At 40.3% G+C, this 13,583-nt stretch overlaps 1 protein-coding gene across 3 annotated transcripts in view; it reads right to left on the reverse strand.

Moving 5' to 3' along the window:
• The window catches only part of LOC141770647 (cell adhesion molecule 2-like), a 168,975-nt gene that overhangs the window by 31,493 nt on the left and 123,899 nt on the right, over positions 1-13,583 (reverse strand). For all 3 annotated transcript variants that reach the window (XM_074640385.1, XM_074640382.1, XM_074640384.1), the window contains one exon: positions 1,945-2,094. In XM_074640385.1, coding sequence (XP_074496486.1) covers positions 1,945-2,094 — 150 coding nt within the window. The remainder of the gene's footprint in view (positions 1-1,944; positions 2,095-13,583) is intronic.

Consider the following 13,583-nt stretch of genomic DNA (forward strand, 5'->3'; position numbering starts at 1 on the left):
GACACCCAAGGGGATTGTTGTAAGCAGGGAGGTGGACGACAGAGACAACGGACAGAGACAACAAGCACAGGGAAAATGAAAGATTCATCTAAACAGCAGGTAAAAAAAGATAGCAAACATCTAAACACTGAGAACAAGAAAAATGCAACATAGCTAGCTACATTAATCTAATGTACTCACTGACAGCATTCTATGACCAGCTGTTCATCAGAGGGAGAGAACTGGCTGCCTCAAGCTCAGCCAGTCTGCAGTTAGTTGTTGGACTGAAAGGTAGCATAAGGTTGAATCTAACATTTTTCATTGGCTGCTACTAGAAGGCACAACAAACGGGAGAAGAAGGACAGTTGCAGCCCTCTGCCAAGCAATTAACTGGTGATTTGGCACAGTAGAGATTTCTTCCCAGGTGTCCCACCCTCTTCCTCGCATGAAGCCCGTGTTGTTCCACGCCTCCCGTTTCTCCTGATGGCCTCACAGGCATCGTGTTAGTTGTGCCAATAAAGCTTTTCATTTGGCTGTTTAAAAGGAGATGGAGAGGAAGTGTTCCCATACTTAGCCCTGGCAACCTCTGCTGAGGGGCCTACATTCATTTTGTCATCCGTATTGCTCAGGAAAAAGGATTCTGTCATGCAATATAAATGGCTGCCCAAGAAGGGCAAAGTGGCTCATACATATTGTGCTCTCCAAGCGCTCCTTACATGCTTACAACAGCAGCATCCTGGTTTTACATGTATGGCTTTGTACTCACTTGTGTTCACAGGAAATGAGAGGTGTGAACAAAACCAGCTAGCTTCCTTTAGGCCAAATGAAATAACCAAAAGATACGATTTGAATGATTCATCATGTCTTACATCTCTTCAAAGCACAAAAAAGTGAAGGTTTTTGAGGTTGTTTTTTTCTAAAATAATTTGGTGATTTTCAAAACTGGTTCTGCAAAGTCAAATATTAAAATGCTGCATTATCTACACTAGAGAATACAGAAAAAGAATACCAAAAAAAAGGAATGGTTTTGGTTCAATGACTTTAGTTTGAATTCAAATCCTTTGGGCACATTAACGCCATTCACACAAGAGTATCTATTTAAGATTTAGTTAACTTTCGTTTAATTGTATTTGGAAGTAATTCCATCTAATAAAACACCTTAGACCTCATTACTAAATCCAATCACTTGCTAGGGAGAAAGTTGTTCTTCAAACCAGACTGTGACTCTCATTCTGTTGGTTCACTCTGGCGTCTCTCTCTCTCTCCTATCAATTGTTATTCAAAGGGAAAGTTAATCTTCAATCACTGAACCAATGATATTGTATTAGCAGCTACAGCATAAATGGAATGGGTAATATGCTGTGAGAAACACTGAAATATGAACACTCCCAACCCTTACAAGACCAGTCCACTGTTATACTCCCTTTCACCCCAATTCCAATTTATCAACTCCAGACTTTTGTCACCTTTAAATTGGATTTGGCTAGTGAGAGCACATTATAATTCATTCTGGCTCAGGCCTTGTTTCACGAGGTTGCAACAGTGTGCTTCCTTTTCAGTGACATCCAAACAGCTATACAAATGTAGGGCAGCTAAAATGCTAATTAAGCCCAATCATCTTACAATCCACAGGCGTTACGGTGTTGTAAACAACACTGTCAGTGTTGCGTGATTACAAAAGTTCAATTCAAAAGCAGCCTATTTCTGTTTAGTTTGTGCCCTGGGACATCAATGGAGACATAAATTCATTAAAAGTCTGTGTCTACATTACGTGTAATTTCCCTCCTATTCTGTCTTTTTCCTGTATTCAGATGTGCTCGCAGGCCGGCAGGGACAATTTTTGCACATTCCAAATCTGAAAAATTAATGAAGACGACTCCTGTAGTAATGTAATCTGGCTATGACATCTTTATCATATCTCATCATTTTATCATTACACCCATTATCCCCGGGAATATTACTCACCTTTCTTGTCCCCAAAGAATAGGGTCTGTTGTGCAGGGTTTGACCACTGGAGGGAAGTGTTATCATTGTAATCCACACGACAGGTCATGTTGGCTGAGCCCCCCTCCACCACCGTCACATTCTGAGTTATGGGGAACTGACCTTGGCTACCTGTGGGATTATGAGACAGAGTTTGAGGTCATGGCCGTGACATGAATAGATTGCTGTTTTGGACTGCTTGTTACTGTCTTTTCATTGAATCACATTAATGTACCATTCAGACTTGACACCTTTCAAAGTTAATGTTCTGTCATCATATCGCCCAATTACATTAATGTCTTCATTACAGCACAGTAAAGCAAAGATAGCTTAATGAAAGCCTCGTTGACATGGACTCCAGCCTTCGACAGCTGTTGGTGCTAGAAAACAGTGGGCTTTTTTTTTTTTTACGGTGGAGACAATGGTAGGTTTTAGTCTCCCAGAGCGCCTTCCTCGCTGCCTTATTGCAGGGCCCTAATTGGTAGCATGGCCTAATTAGAGGTAGTCATGTTCTGCTGTAGAGTCTAGAGCTGCAGCTGGGTGGTAAATTGACACATAATCCTAGACACTGTGGGCCTTCGATCCGAGCGACTGCCTTGCCCTGAAACAGCCGCTCGTCACAGTGTGCAGAAGACATCCAAATGAGGCCTAATCACCCAGCCTTGCTGGATTTTACCTTCTTATTCCACATTTGTACTTGTCGTCTCAGCAAAGTCCCCTAATTACATTGCAGAAGCATTTCTATCCTGCTTGTGTTTTATTGAACTCTGCCAAGCTTCAGAAACAGATGTCTAAAACCAATACTCTTTTGCAGGGAATTGTGAGAAGACAAAGTGTAGGCTAATATGAGCCTGACCAGACCGGCCTCTTTAAGGATGACAACAGTAAACAACAACTGTGTCAGAGCTCTTGAGTTGATGCTGGAAGCTGAATGTGCTGTATTTGCCTGGGAGCATTTCACTGTCCACAAGCTAATCTGTGTGCATGTTTTCTCTTGATTTCACAAGCCTGCTATGTTTTCCTCTTGTAATGTGCCTGAATATGAAGGTGACATTGTAGCTGCCTCTCCCAGGTACAGTTCACCACAGGGACATTTCAACTAAGGGAGCAGCTGTCTGCCTCATTAGTCCAGCTCAAAATGGGGGAGCAGAGGAGGCTGGGACAGCCAAAGGTCTGTGGACCTTCCTTGACCTCGATTGTCCTGATGGAGACCATTGTCAGCTAGAGGTGAAGGTGAGGCTGACTATAAATAGTAATGGGAAAATGATTCCAACAGTGCACATTAGTTACAGTATCTGCTCATTACACCCAATCGCACAATATCGCATCGACAAACACGTCACCATTTCATCATGTCATCATTACAATAATTCAAATGCAGTTGGCTGGATGTCAGCAGGAAATCCAGCAAAATCAGCTATGCGTGTCATATTAAAAAAGGGAAGTGGATGGGGATGCATTGTGTGTGGGGTACCATGTGGAGGTGTTGTTGTCAGTTCCTGCATAACTTTCAACTTTTTTTTTTGTCGTATCATCCCCACCATCTCTCCAGTAGCTTTGCTGCCTGTCTCCTGTGTATACTGCTCGCTATTCACACAATGCTATGAAAAAGAGAAAAATCCAAACAGTAATGAATATAATTCTCAATCCCTCAAGTCATCATTATGGTTGGGGTATGTACAATTGCTTTAGCAAGAACCTGTTGCTGAAATTCCTTTTAATTATGCCTGCGAGGCAAATAAAGGCCGTTAACATCATCAGTAGTAAGGCCGTGTCGTGAGCGGCGTTTTGAAAGAAGTGTCAGTGCAGGTTACTGTGCACCGCAGCTAACTGGGCTTCACAAATACATTCATGAAATTCCAGTCTTGACATTCTGTAGCAGTCTAGAGTGTGGCAAATGCTATCCTTTCTGTGGAAACATAATCCCCAGCGCCAACTACAGACTGTATTTCATTTTTTTCAAGATGGTGATTGGAGGGCGGACGGCCTTACTTCTACAGTACAGCGCCAAGCAATAGTCTAGAAAGTCACTGAACCACAAACTGCTCCAAGGACGCTACACTGTGTTATGTGACCCTCTACACACTGACCACACTTTAAAGAGGCATATGTTCAGGTGTGTGTGACAAGGAGGGATATTCCACAACATGTAACATTATGTACAAAAAGATGTGGTAGCACTTACAACTCTGTAATTATATAGAGGATTATAAATGGTTAATATATTGTACTGGGGTAATGCCATGATGATTACAAAGGTAACAATCAGATAATATATTGTAAATAACAAAAAGATTGTTGGTAATACTGTGGTTTTACTTTTGTAACAGGGTAATATGGGTAAAAAAAACAATAATCACAAAGAACTTCTCAGAGAAGTATGCAATACAATGTGCTCCACAAAAGAAAGATAAATCATTAAATAAGAGACACGATATACAAAACAGATATTTGAAAACATTTAAACATTTCTGACTTGGACTGTGTCTTTTATCTACAAAACAAAAGTTATGACAGAATAAAAAACAAATCAACACATGGTGACTTTAACAGTAAAAAACGAATGCGTACTGTAGGTAAGGAAAGATACAATAAAAGCTTTGAGGTAAAAGTGTAGATTATGTTGAGCCGTGGCTGTGTTTTCCTATAAAAGTCAACTCAGTGAAAGGAACAAACAGTTCTGAGAGGAGTAATGGAGGTATGAAGGTTGTCTGCTTCACTGATGATCCAAGACGACTCAGTGAAGTGCAGTGATGAAATGAGGAATAAACCTGCACTTCTGCAAGATGCCTTCGGGGAGGATATGCCATCTCTTAAACACAAAGCATTTCAGTTCTACAGGCTAAATGACTTCAACACTGGGCATTGCTGCATCCCCTTTCCAGTGCTTAGATATAGGCTTATTATACTGAGAAGGACCTACTTATTTTCAGTCAAAGCCAGCTGCACTGCAGTTTGACAGCTTGCACGTATTTACAGGAGACAACATGGGACCTGCCTGCCATGACAGCGAATAGGTGAGGCGAGGATTGAGTAACCTGAGATATCTTGATGAAAGTAGCTGGCGCCCTCTGAAACATGAGTGCTTAATTTGTAAATCAGGAGGTGGAGGGGGAAGAGAAAAATTCACAGAACACATCACAAATCCACAGCGCCTGGAGCAAATTGGACGCCTCGGAACTAGCTGTTATAACCATAGACTGTATATAAGAAGTGGACGTAGTCACTGTGACGTCACCCATTAGTTTGTGGACTGCTGATTTGAAGCCTCGAGTTCAGCATTCTGGCTGTTGCCAGCTTGTTTTTTTGCAACCAGAAGTGACACGGGAGGGTGTACAACCAAATGCTGAATAAGACATTTTTAGGCAACGAAAATGTTACGATTAACTTTCATGAACTGAAAACACACTGTGAAAGGGTTAAAGTTATAAGATGAAAACACGGACAACTCCCAGACCGGACAACGCCGTGATAACAACCTGTCAATCACAAGGTAGCCACGCCCTAAAGCCTCCCCTGCTTAATGGTCCATTTGTCTCTAAATGGGACCATAATTTACTAAATGAACATCATGCTGTATTGAAGAAGACTTGAAACTAGCGACTGAGACCATAAACTCATGTTTACAATGTTTACTGAGGTAATAAATCAAGTGAGAAGTAGGGCCATTTTCTCACAGACTTCTGAATTCTTTTTGCAGCCAGAGGAGAAAGACTGCAAGTTTAAGGCACTTGTGCATTGGCTTCACTTTTCAGACCCGGAGGTTGCCCACTGGCAAGAACTAAACAAAACTGTCATCACAAACAAACACTATTTATTTAAATTTACTAATCTCTCTCTCTCTACAATGTGGGGAAATGGAATCAGGGTCGAAAGTTCTATTTACAACCATGAAAAGCAAGCAGGCTAAGAAACTGAACTAAGTGACGGCTTCTGTCTGTCTATCAATCTCCTCCACTCCGTTTCAGTACTACGGACAGCGCCGCACCTACACACGCACACCCTTATTTAGCCACACTCATTTCACAGCACAAAAGGCCACTTGTTTAGCTGTTATTATACAACATATCCTCATATAACAGTTTGTATATCTTATGAAAAGTTATTCCTAATTTTTCATGCTTTGAATGAAATATTATGTTATTACCTCCGCCAAGGCCAAAGGCCTAGGAAGGAGGTTATGTTTTCACCGGCGTTGGTTTGTTTGTTTGTTTGTCTGTTTGCAGGATTACTCCAAAAGTCTGCGATGGATTTGAATGAAATTTTTTTGGAGGGGTGTGGTGTGGCACAATGAAAAATCCATTCGATTTTGGTGGCGATCCGGATCATGATCCGGATTCAGGAATATTTTTAAGGATTCCGATCAGCCTAAGCATTTAAACCACAGGGTATAACACACAAGTGCTCTCCGAGTGCAATTCTAGTTGTTTTTGTTTTCATGTCACGAGAGGTAGCGGATATACTCAAATAGGTACCGGAACGCAGGCACTGAAAAACCAACAAGTCCTGGACCTGGATCCGGCACAAATTAAGCCCTATTTGTGTTTGCTGTAATGCATGAATATCATGAAGTGCTATAGTAAAAGAAAAATTCAATATGTGATAAATCACATCTCTCTCCCTCTTTCTCTTTCCAATCCATCTTCCCTACAGCTTTCCAGAAAGGGAGGTTACGATTAAAAACATGAAATGATGAACACTGAACTGAAAATGAACTCATTTTTACATTAAAATTTAACTTAATCAATTAAAACCTTTTTATTGTTTGATTTTTGTGTGTATGTGCTTTTAATCAGACCATTTCCAACATCAGCCTGCTTATGGGTCTAAACCTTAAAGCTAGAATTGGTCCCATGGCAGTGCTTTCTCCTTTCACAATGTTTTTTTATGACGGTCAGATGGATCTGAGAGCTGCTGTTTGTTTTTTTTTAGTGCGAAAGCAAAGAGCCCACTCCAGTGAAAGCTGAAACTGGCAATATCACCCTGAGCTGGGAGATTATGGTTCACATTCAGGTGGGCCACCAGCACACTGATCATCAGTCACAATGTCAGCACACATGAGATTAGTCAAGTTGTTTGCTGTGCTTCACACAGTCAGAATGCTGCTGACGCATCTCTCCACTGTGACATTAACTTTCACACAGAATCAAGTGACACTGCCTCATGAATCAAATATTTACCTGCACAGCTGAAATTAGGTAGAAATGTAAATGGGGGGCAGAGGATAGCATCTTCATTGCAAAAACAAATATTTGATGATTAGATTTTAAAGGGGAACCACAGAAACAGATGTCTGCTAAAACGCAGAAGTAAATATCTGCCCTTCATCACTATACATTTTAGTGTGGGATGAGGTCTGTGCAGCAGGTGTAGAGTATAAATATGAATACAGATGTTCAGAATGGCTGGCTGTTGAGTGTGCATTAACGATAAACTATTTCATTTCATCTCAACTAGCCTCTCTTCATGCTGCTGTAAGAATGCAGCTCAGACCGTAGCCTGATGGAATCCGAGTCTGACAATATTAGAAGCCAAGAATATGATACTTAGGTTATTGATTTTGAGAGTCTTGTGGGCTGGGTAGAAAATGTGAATATGAGGGAGATAGAAATCTTTATGACTGTACTTAAAAGGGAGGATAAAGAGAGGTAGCTGATGAATGTAAATGGATTGCTTTATTATTATTGATGATGTGGAAATCTTTTGGTTCCGTTTTGATGTGATTCTCATGGAAAATCACAGCATGCTGGGAAACCAGGTCTGAAATCTGGATCATTTGAGCACCGTGTTGCATATATAATTTAATCGACTCGTCTAATGACCACTGATTCAGGGCATGAGGTGAAAAATACGAGGAACATCTCTGTTGAGAACAGAGAGTTAGTGGAGGAAGAATGAGCCGTACCACCCCAAAAGCCTTTCTCAGTTTCAGCTGACTGCACCAAATAATGGAAAGCAGTGCCTTGATGAATGGCTGGAGAGCAGTCAAGCACACCACTGCAGAATAAACTGTAAACTGCAGGCAGGATAAAAAGAAAACAAATAACTCAGAAAATAGTTCAAGAAATAGCCGATGCCTCCATTCATTATGGAATGCTAACAATTATTAATTTTCATATGAAATTAATTCCAGGCAGTTAATCAAACCACAGGTTCACCTCTGGTGCTTGATTTTATGAGGGCTTCTTTGCAAATAGAGATGTTGGAGGTGCTGAGCTCCCTTCTACATGCTAATGGGTCATGGCAACGCCATACAGTGCCTGCCAATGACAACATGCCATATAGTAACATGCGTCTTCAAATCCCTTATGTGTCCACACTGAAAACTGATGCCTGAAATTGATTTGCTGGTATTGCAATGTAAAGACTGCCTATACTTTTAGGTCCAAGCAATAATTACAAAAACAATTTCAAGAAGGTTATTTCAATTATGCCACTAAAACTAAATGGTTAAAAAAAAAAAAGAATGCAAATACTTATGACACATTTAAACATAACTCATTCCCAAATAGTCTGAGAAGTTCTCTTGCAAAAAAAGCAGTAATCTGTGATTGATTTACACATAAAATGACTTTAATCTACACAATTTTCCATGTTTTGTACAGAGATTAAAATTGACCTTGAATCTCAGACAGCCCGTATGTCAATTCTGTCATTATTTCCATGGCTGTCTGTAAATTATTGCTAAATCTAAAATAAAAAAAACACACACCAAACCGAACCTATTTTTAACATAAAACATGAATCCTCATTTCCTGTACACAGTAAATGCTGTGAAGCTGAAAAGTGAAAGTTTGGAAAAGAAAATATAATAATAGTACTCACAAGGTATTTAAATAGACAATATACTCTTGAGAACATAGTAATTAATCACTGCAATTGCTGTGACTTGACAAAATTGTAATTAATTGGCTAACTCTAAACGGCGTGGCCTATTTGCCAGCATGTTGGGAGAAAAGGAAGTTGAACATCCGCAGTGTATAAATATTCCATTTAATTAAAACTTGAAGCCTCTTGTGGCGTGCATTCCTTGGTGGAGGGAACAAGAAATAATGGAGCTTGCTGTCTCCCATGTGAGACAAATACAGACAGCTCTCAGTTCCAACTCAGTGTGAAGTTTCGTAAAAGCGTGGCTTACATTTTGCTCTCCACATCCTGTTGGATTCCCAGTGTTACTCCTCTTTTACTTGTGTTGGAATAAATAATCCTCACTTTGCTCAGTCCCTTCCTCCACAAGAACTAATATACACTTTCACATATGACTCATCCACCAGTTCAGCAGACATTTTACCTATACTAAAAGTATTCAGAGGTCACATAGGTTGTAACACCAACTGTTCTCCTTCGTAAATAACTCCAGGACTTATGGTCGAGTCCCATATTTTACAATCCAGTATAGCCTCCTCTGAAGACACGCAACCTTGATTCAACCTTTCTTACTAACTAAAGACCTACAGTATATACCCATTGCTAAGATGTGTGCTCTTCAATAAACATATATTTGAAAAAGGTCAACAATAAGATTTTCTCCAGCACTGAAAACATCCCACTCAAATGTATGAATCATTTTATATGAAAGCAGATACAGATGAAAGTTGAGCTTCTCTGGGAATACTCCAAATAGTTTTGAAACAAAACTGAGTTTTCTATAGATGACCCGGATTCCTTCACCTCTTTAGTTACAGTACATGTGGTAAACAACGGCTTGATTCTGGGACCAGTTTTATTATCATTGCATCATACATTACTGTCACACAGATGTTTCTTTCTAGTGTTACTTGGCAGCTCGATATGTCAGTAAAACCAAGTTGGCTATTTTACACCCTGTTCAGCTCATGTCCTGAGCCAGGCTATTATTATACACCGTTCGTAGCTATGAAAAGTAATGCACTGTAATTTGTATATATCCCACAAAATCAATTCGTATGTAATCCACATAATTGTCAACCAGTATAAGTATAAGGTTGGGGTGGATGGGTGGGTCAAAAAACACTGGACTTTGGCCGAGGAGACCACTGTATGTATCCAAGGTGAAACCAGAAGTCAACGTTGATACATTTTCACGGAACGTCCGCACTTAAAGGGACTATTTGTAACTTTTTAAGCGTATAAATGTAGCGGGTCGCCACACATGCGCGCTCGCATATGCGCGTTCGCGTGTGGCCGCTGCCTCTCCTCCTCTGCCTGCCTGCCTTCACTCAGAGAGAGCGCGCGTTCTCAGCTCGCTCCACCTCTAGACGTGAACGCGCGCTCACTCCACACTGCAGAAGAGTTAGTTTAGCTCTGAGAATATCTAGTGAATGTACAGTGGACGTTTGTGCAGAAATAACTGCTGCAGCTCCTTCAGACCAACAGAGGTTTGCCGTGTCTTGTGAAGTGACGGAGCTCCTCAGCTAGTAACGTTATCGTCTCGTTACCGACCGGGTGCCTGTGTCTCCCTGCTCTCTCCGGCTGCGGGCGGAGAGAGCAGGGAGACACGCTGCAGAGCCCCGCTGCCTCAGCCTGTGCTGAGGCAGTAAAAGCCAACACTAAGATCAGATCTAAATCATGTTCATGGAGAGACCTTCGTCTGGTCAGCTAACATTACTGCCAAGCAGCTTAAATATAGAGTGATATTGTGGTTTTAGCTGACGTGTGTCGCCTCACTGTTTTGAGCGATGCTCGTTCATGTCTATGTAGAGCGAGCAAGCGCGAGCTCGACGCTGACTTTCGTTGATTTCACAGCCACGGGTGTCGCTGTTAAGAAGCATTTCTGGAAGTTACAAATAGTCCCTTTAAGTTATGCCAACTCCGGATTTATTTGAACCCAAACCATGATCTTTTCCTTAACCTAAGTAGTTTTGTTGCCTAATCCTAACCAAGTCCATCTTTTCCTAAACTTAACTAAGTAGTTTTGTTGCCTAATCTTAACCAAGTCCATCTTTTTCTAAACTTGACGAAGTAGTTTTGTTGCCTAATCCTAACCATGTCCATCTTTTCCTAAACCTAACTAAGTAGTTTTGTTGCCTAATCCTAACCAAGTCGAGCTTTTCCTAAACTTAACTAAGTAGTTTGTTGCGTAATCCTAACCATGTTGATCTTTTCCTAAACCTAACTAAGTAGTTTTGTTGCCTAATCCTAACCAAATCGGTCTTTTCCTAAACCTAACTAAATAGTTTTGATGCCTAATCCTAACCAAGTCCATCTTTTCCTAGACCTAACTAAGTAGTTTTGTTGCTTAGCCTTACAAAGTCGATCTTTTCCTAAACTTAACTAAGTAGTTTTGTTGCCTGATCCTAACCATGTTGATCTTTTCCTAAACCTAACTAAGTAGTTTTGTTGCCTAATTCTAACCAAGTCGGTCTTTTCCTAAACCTAACTAAATAGTTTTGATGCCTAATCCTAACCAAGTCCATCTTTTCCTCACGTGAAAAATGACACGTGTGTACATGTGTTGCTGGAGGAATAACTTTTCATAAGATATACAAATCGTTGTGGATACGTGCCTGGACTACACATCTCAGAATATCCTGTAGGTAAACTCTGACAAAGCTGAATTTCCTGTCATTTCAGCTGAATGCTTTTCAAAACAGCTTATGACCTTCAATACAAGTATAAAGTGTTGGATGACATTCATAATTTTGGTCCAGTGAAGTTTTTCTCCAATATGAAATTGCTCTACTAATGCGGAGAGTCATACATTTATATCTTTTATACATAACTTTTATATCTTCTTGTTTTATACCTGTCATTCCCTCTACCGAAGGTCTAAGGATAGAGAATGTTGTATGCTGTACAGATAAAGCCCCTTCAGGCAAATTTGTGATTGGGCTGAATAAAATTGCCTTGACTTCCTTATCTGTTTTAGCAAACAAGCAGACAATCGGTATAACATCGAGCCAGGCTTTTGGCCAGGACTAAGTGAAGGAGCCAGATTACACCCACTCTGGCAACCGTTCATTTTTTTTAAACTGATGTCAAGATTTTATTGATAACTTTTATGGTTTGTCAAGGCCTCGCCCTCAGCTATGTCTCTGACCTTTTGGCCCCTCATGAGTCAGAGTGCAGCTTTAACACCACAGGCAGGGCTCTTGGCAGTTGCTAAGTCTACTCTCAAGATGAAAGATGACTGGATTTCACTGTCAGGACACCTAGGCTGTGAAATGTCCTGCCAGACAAGCTCAGACTGCTAAATCAGCATCACCTCTAAAATTCTATCAGAACAAAAAGGCCTTTTCAAATTCAAATTGTTTTAATTGCTTGTTTGGCAGGCACTTTTTAACTTCTGTTTGCATAAATAGTGGTAATTGCATCTGCAGCAATATTTGAAGTACCCATGAACACTGTTTCTAATGCTGTTGCTAGAACAATAAGCACTGTTACATAAAGTATAAAATGTGGTAAAAGCAACTGTGTGAGGTAGAGTAGGTCTACAATATAGCCACTCTGATAATATTAGATATGTCAAGGGAAATAATTACTGATTAATGCATTAATTCAGCTTTTCTTTGGTAATTGTTTCCTAGTATTTTCCAATAATGTTATTGAAGAGGGACATGAGAGCGAGCAGAGGGAACTGAGAAAATTTAACACAAGACAAATTCAAATCTGTGAAGCCAGTGTATAAATGACTTCCAAGTTATGCTCAGTTGTCCACTTATAACCACCTTACCAGCCCATTCCAGGATGCTTTCATCTTTTATATCCTCACATTGCTGCAAACAACAGTATCCTGAAGTTATAATGGAATCCAGGTGAATCTGTTTCAATCAAACCGGCCTCTGTGATGAAATCCTTTTTATTTTCGCCAACTTGGGAGCCTTAACAGTGGAAATGTGCTGGGTTTAACTGGCAAACATGGGGGTGAGGGGGTGAAACTACACAAAATACACAAAACATTTCTTTCTGTTTGAAGAAAATCTAACTTCACACAGTTTTTTAGTGCTGCAGCTTGGTTGAAAAACACATCTATATTTTAATAGTGCCACAGCATTGGTTTCAGTTTCCTCTTGGACTGAAGAGCCCAAATGCTTTCCAACTGTAGTACTAGTACAGCTCTGAAACTATGTATGTTTAAATATAGTATGCTCTTGTAAATAAAATGTTTACTTTTTGGTATTAAAGTAGGAAGTACTGGTGATGTGGCACCATTTCAATAATGCCCTTGTAAAGTATGCACTGCATATAAATGCATGCTAGTTACTGAAGGTGGTCAGTAAGTAAGGGATAATATACAGCGAGCCGGTCATTGTTGTGAAATAAACCCCTTCAGGGCATTGCAAGACCGGCAAGTGCGACACCGCCCTGTCTGGGTTTATTTCACAACAATGACCCGCTAGCTGTACATTATCCTGCTTATTACACGGCTACTTACTTAAGAAATCTGTATTTTGACACAAATATGGTCCACCAGAGTCCGACATCAGAACTGTGGCCATAGCAACGGTCTGTTATACATAGCAACGGTCCGCTACAGACTGTAGAATGCCGTGCTTGACCAATCAGAATTGAGTATTCAACAAAGCAGTGTAATAAATATAGATACTGCACTTTCATTCCTGTATGTTGGTATTTTATTGTGGTTATATTGTCTGAAATAAATAAAACCAACACTTCCAAAGATTATATTGCCATTATACATT

The sequence above is a fragment of the Sebastes fasciatus genome, chromosome 7 (assembly GCF_043250625.1).
Source record: "Sebastes fasciatus isolate fSebFas1 chromosome 7, fSebFas1.pri, whole genome shotgun sequence".
Classification (NCBI taxonomy): Eukaryota; Metazoa; Chordata; class Actinopteri; order Perciformes; family Sebastidae; genus Sebastes; species Sebastes fasciatus.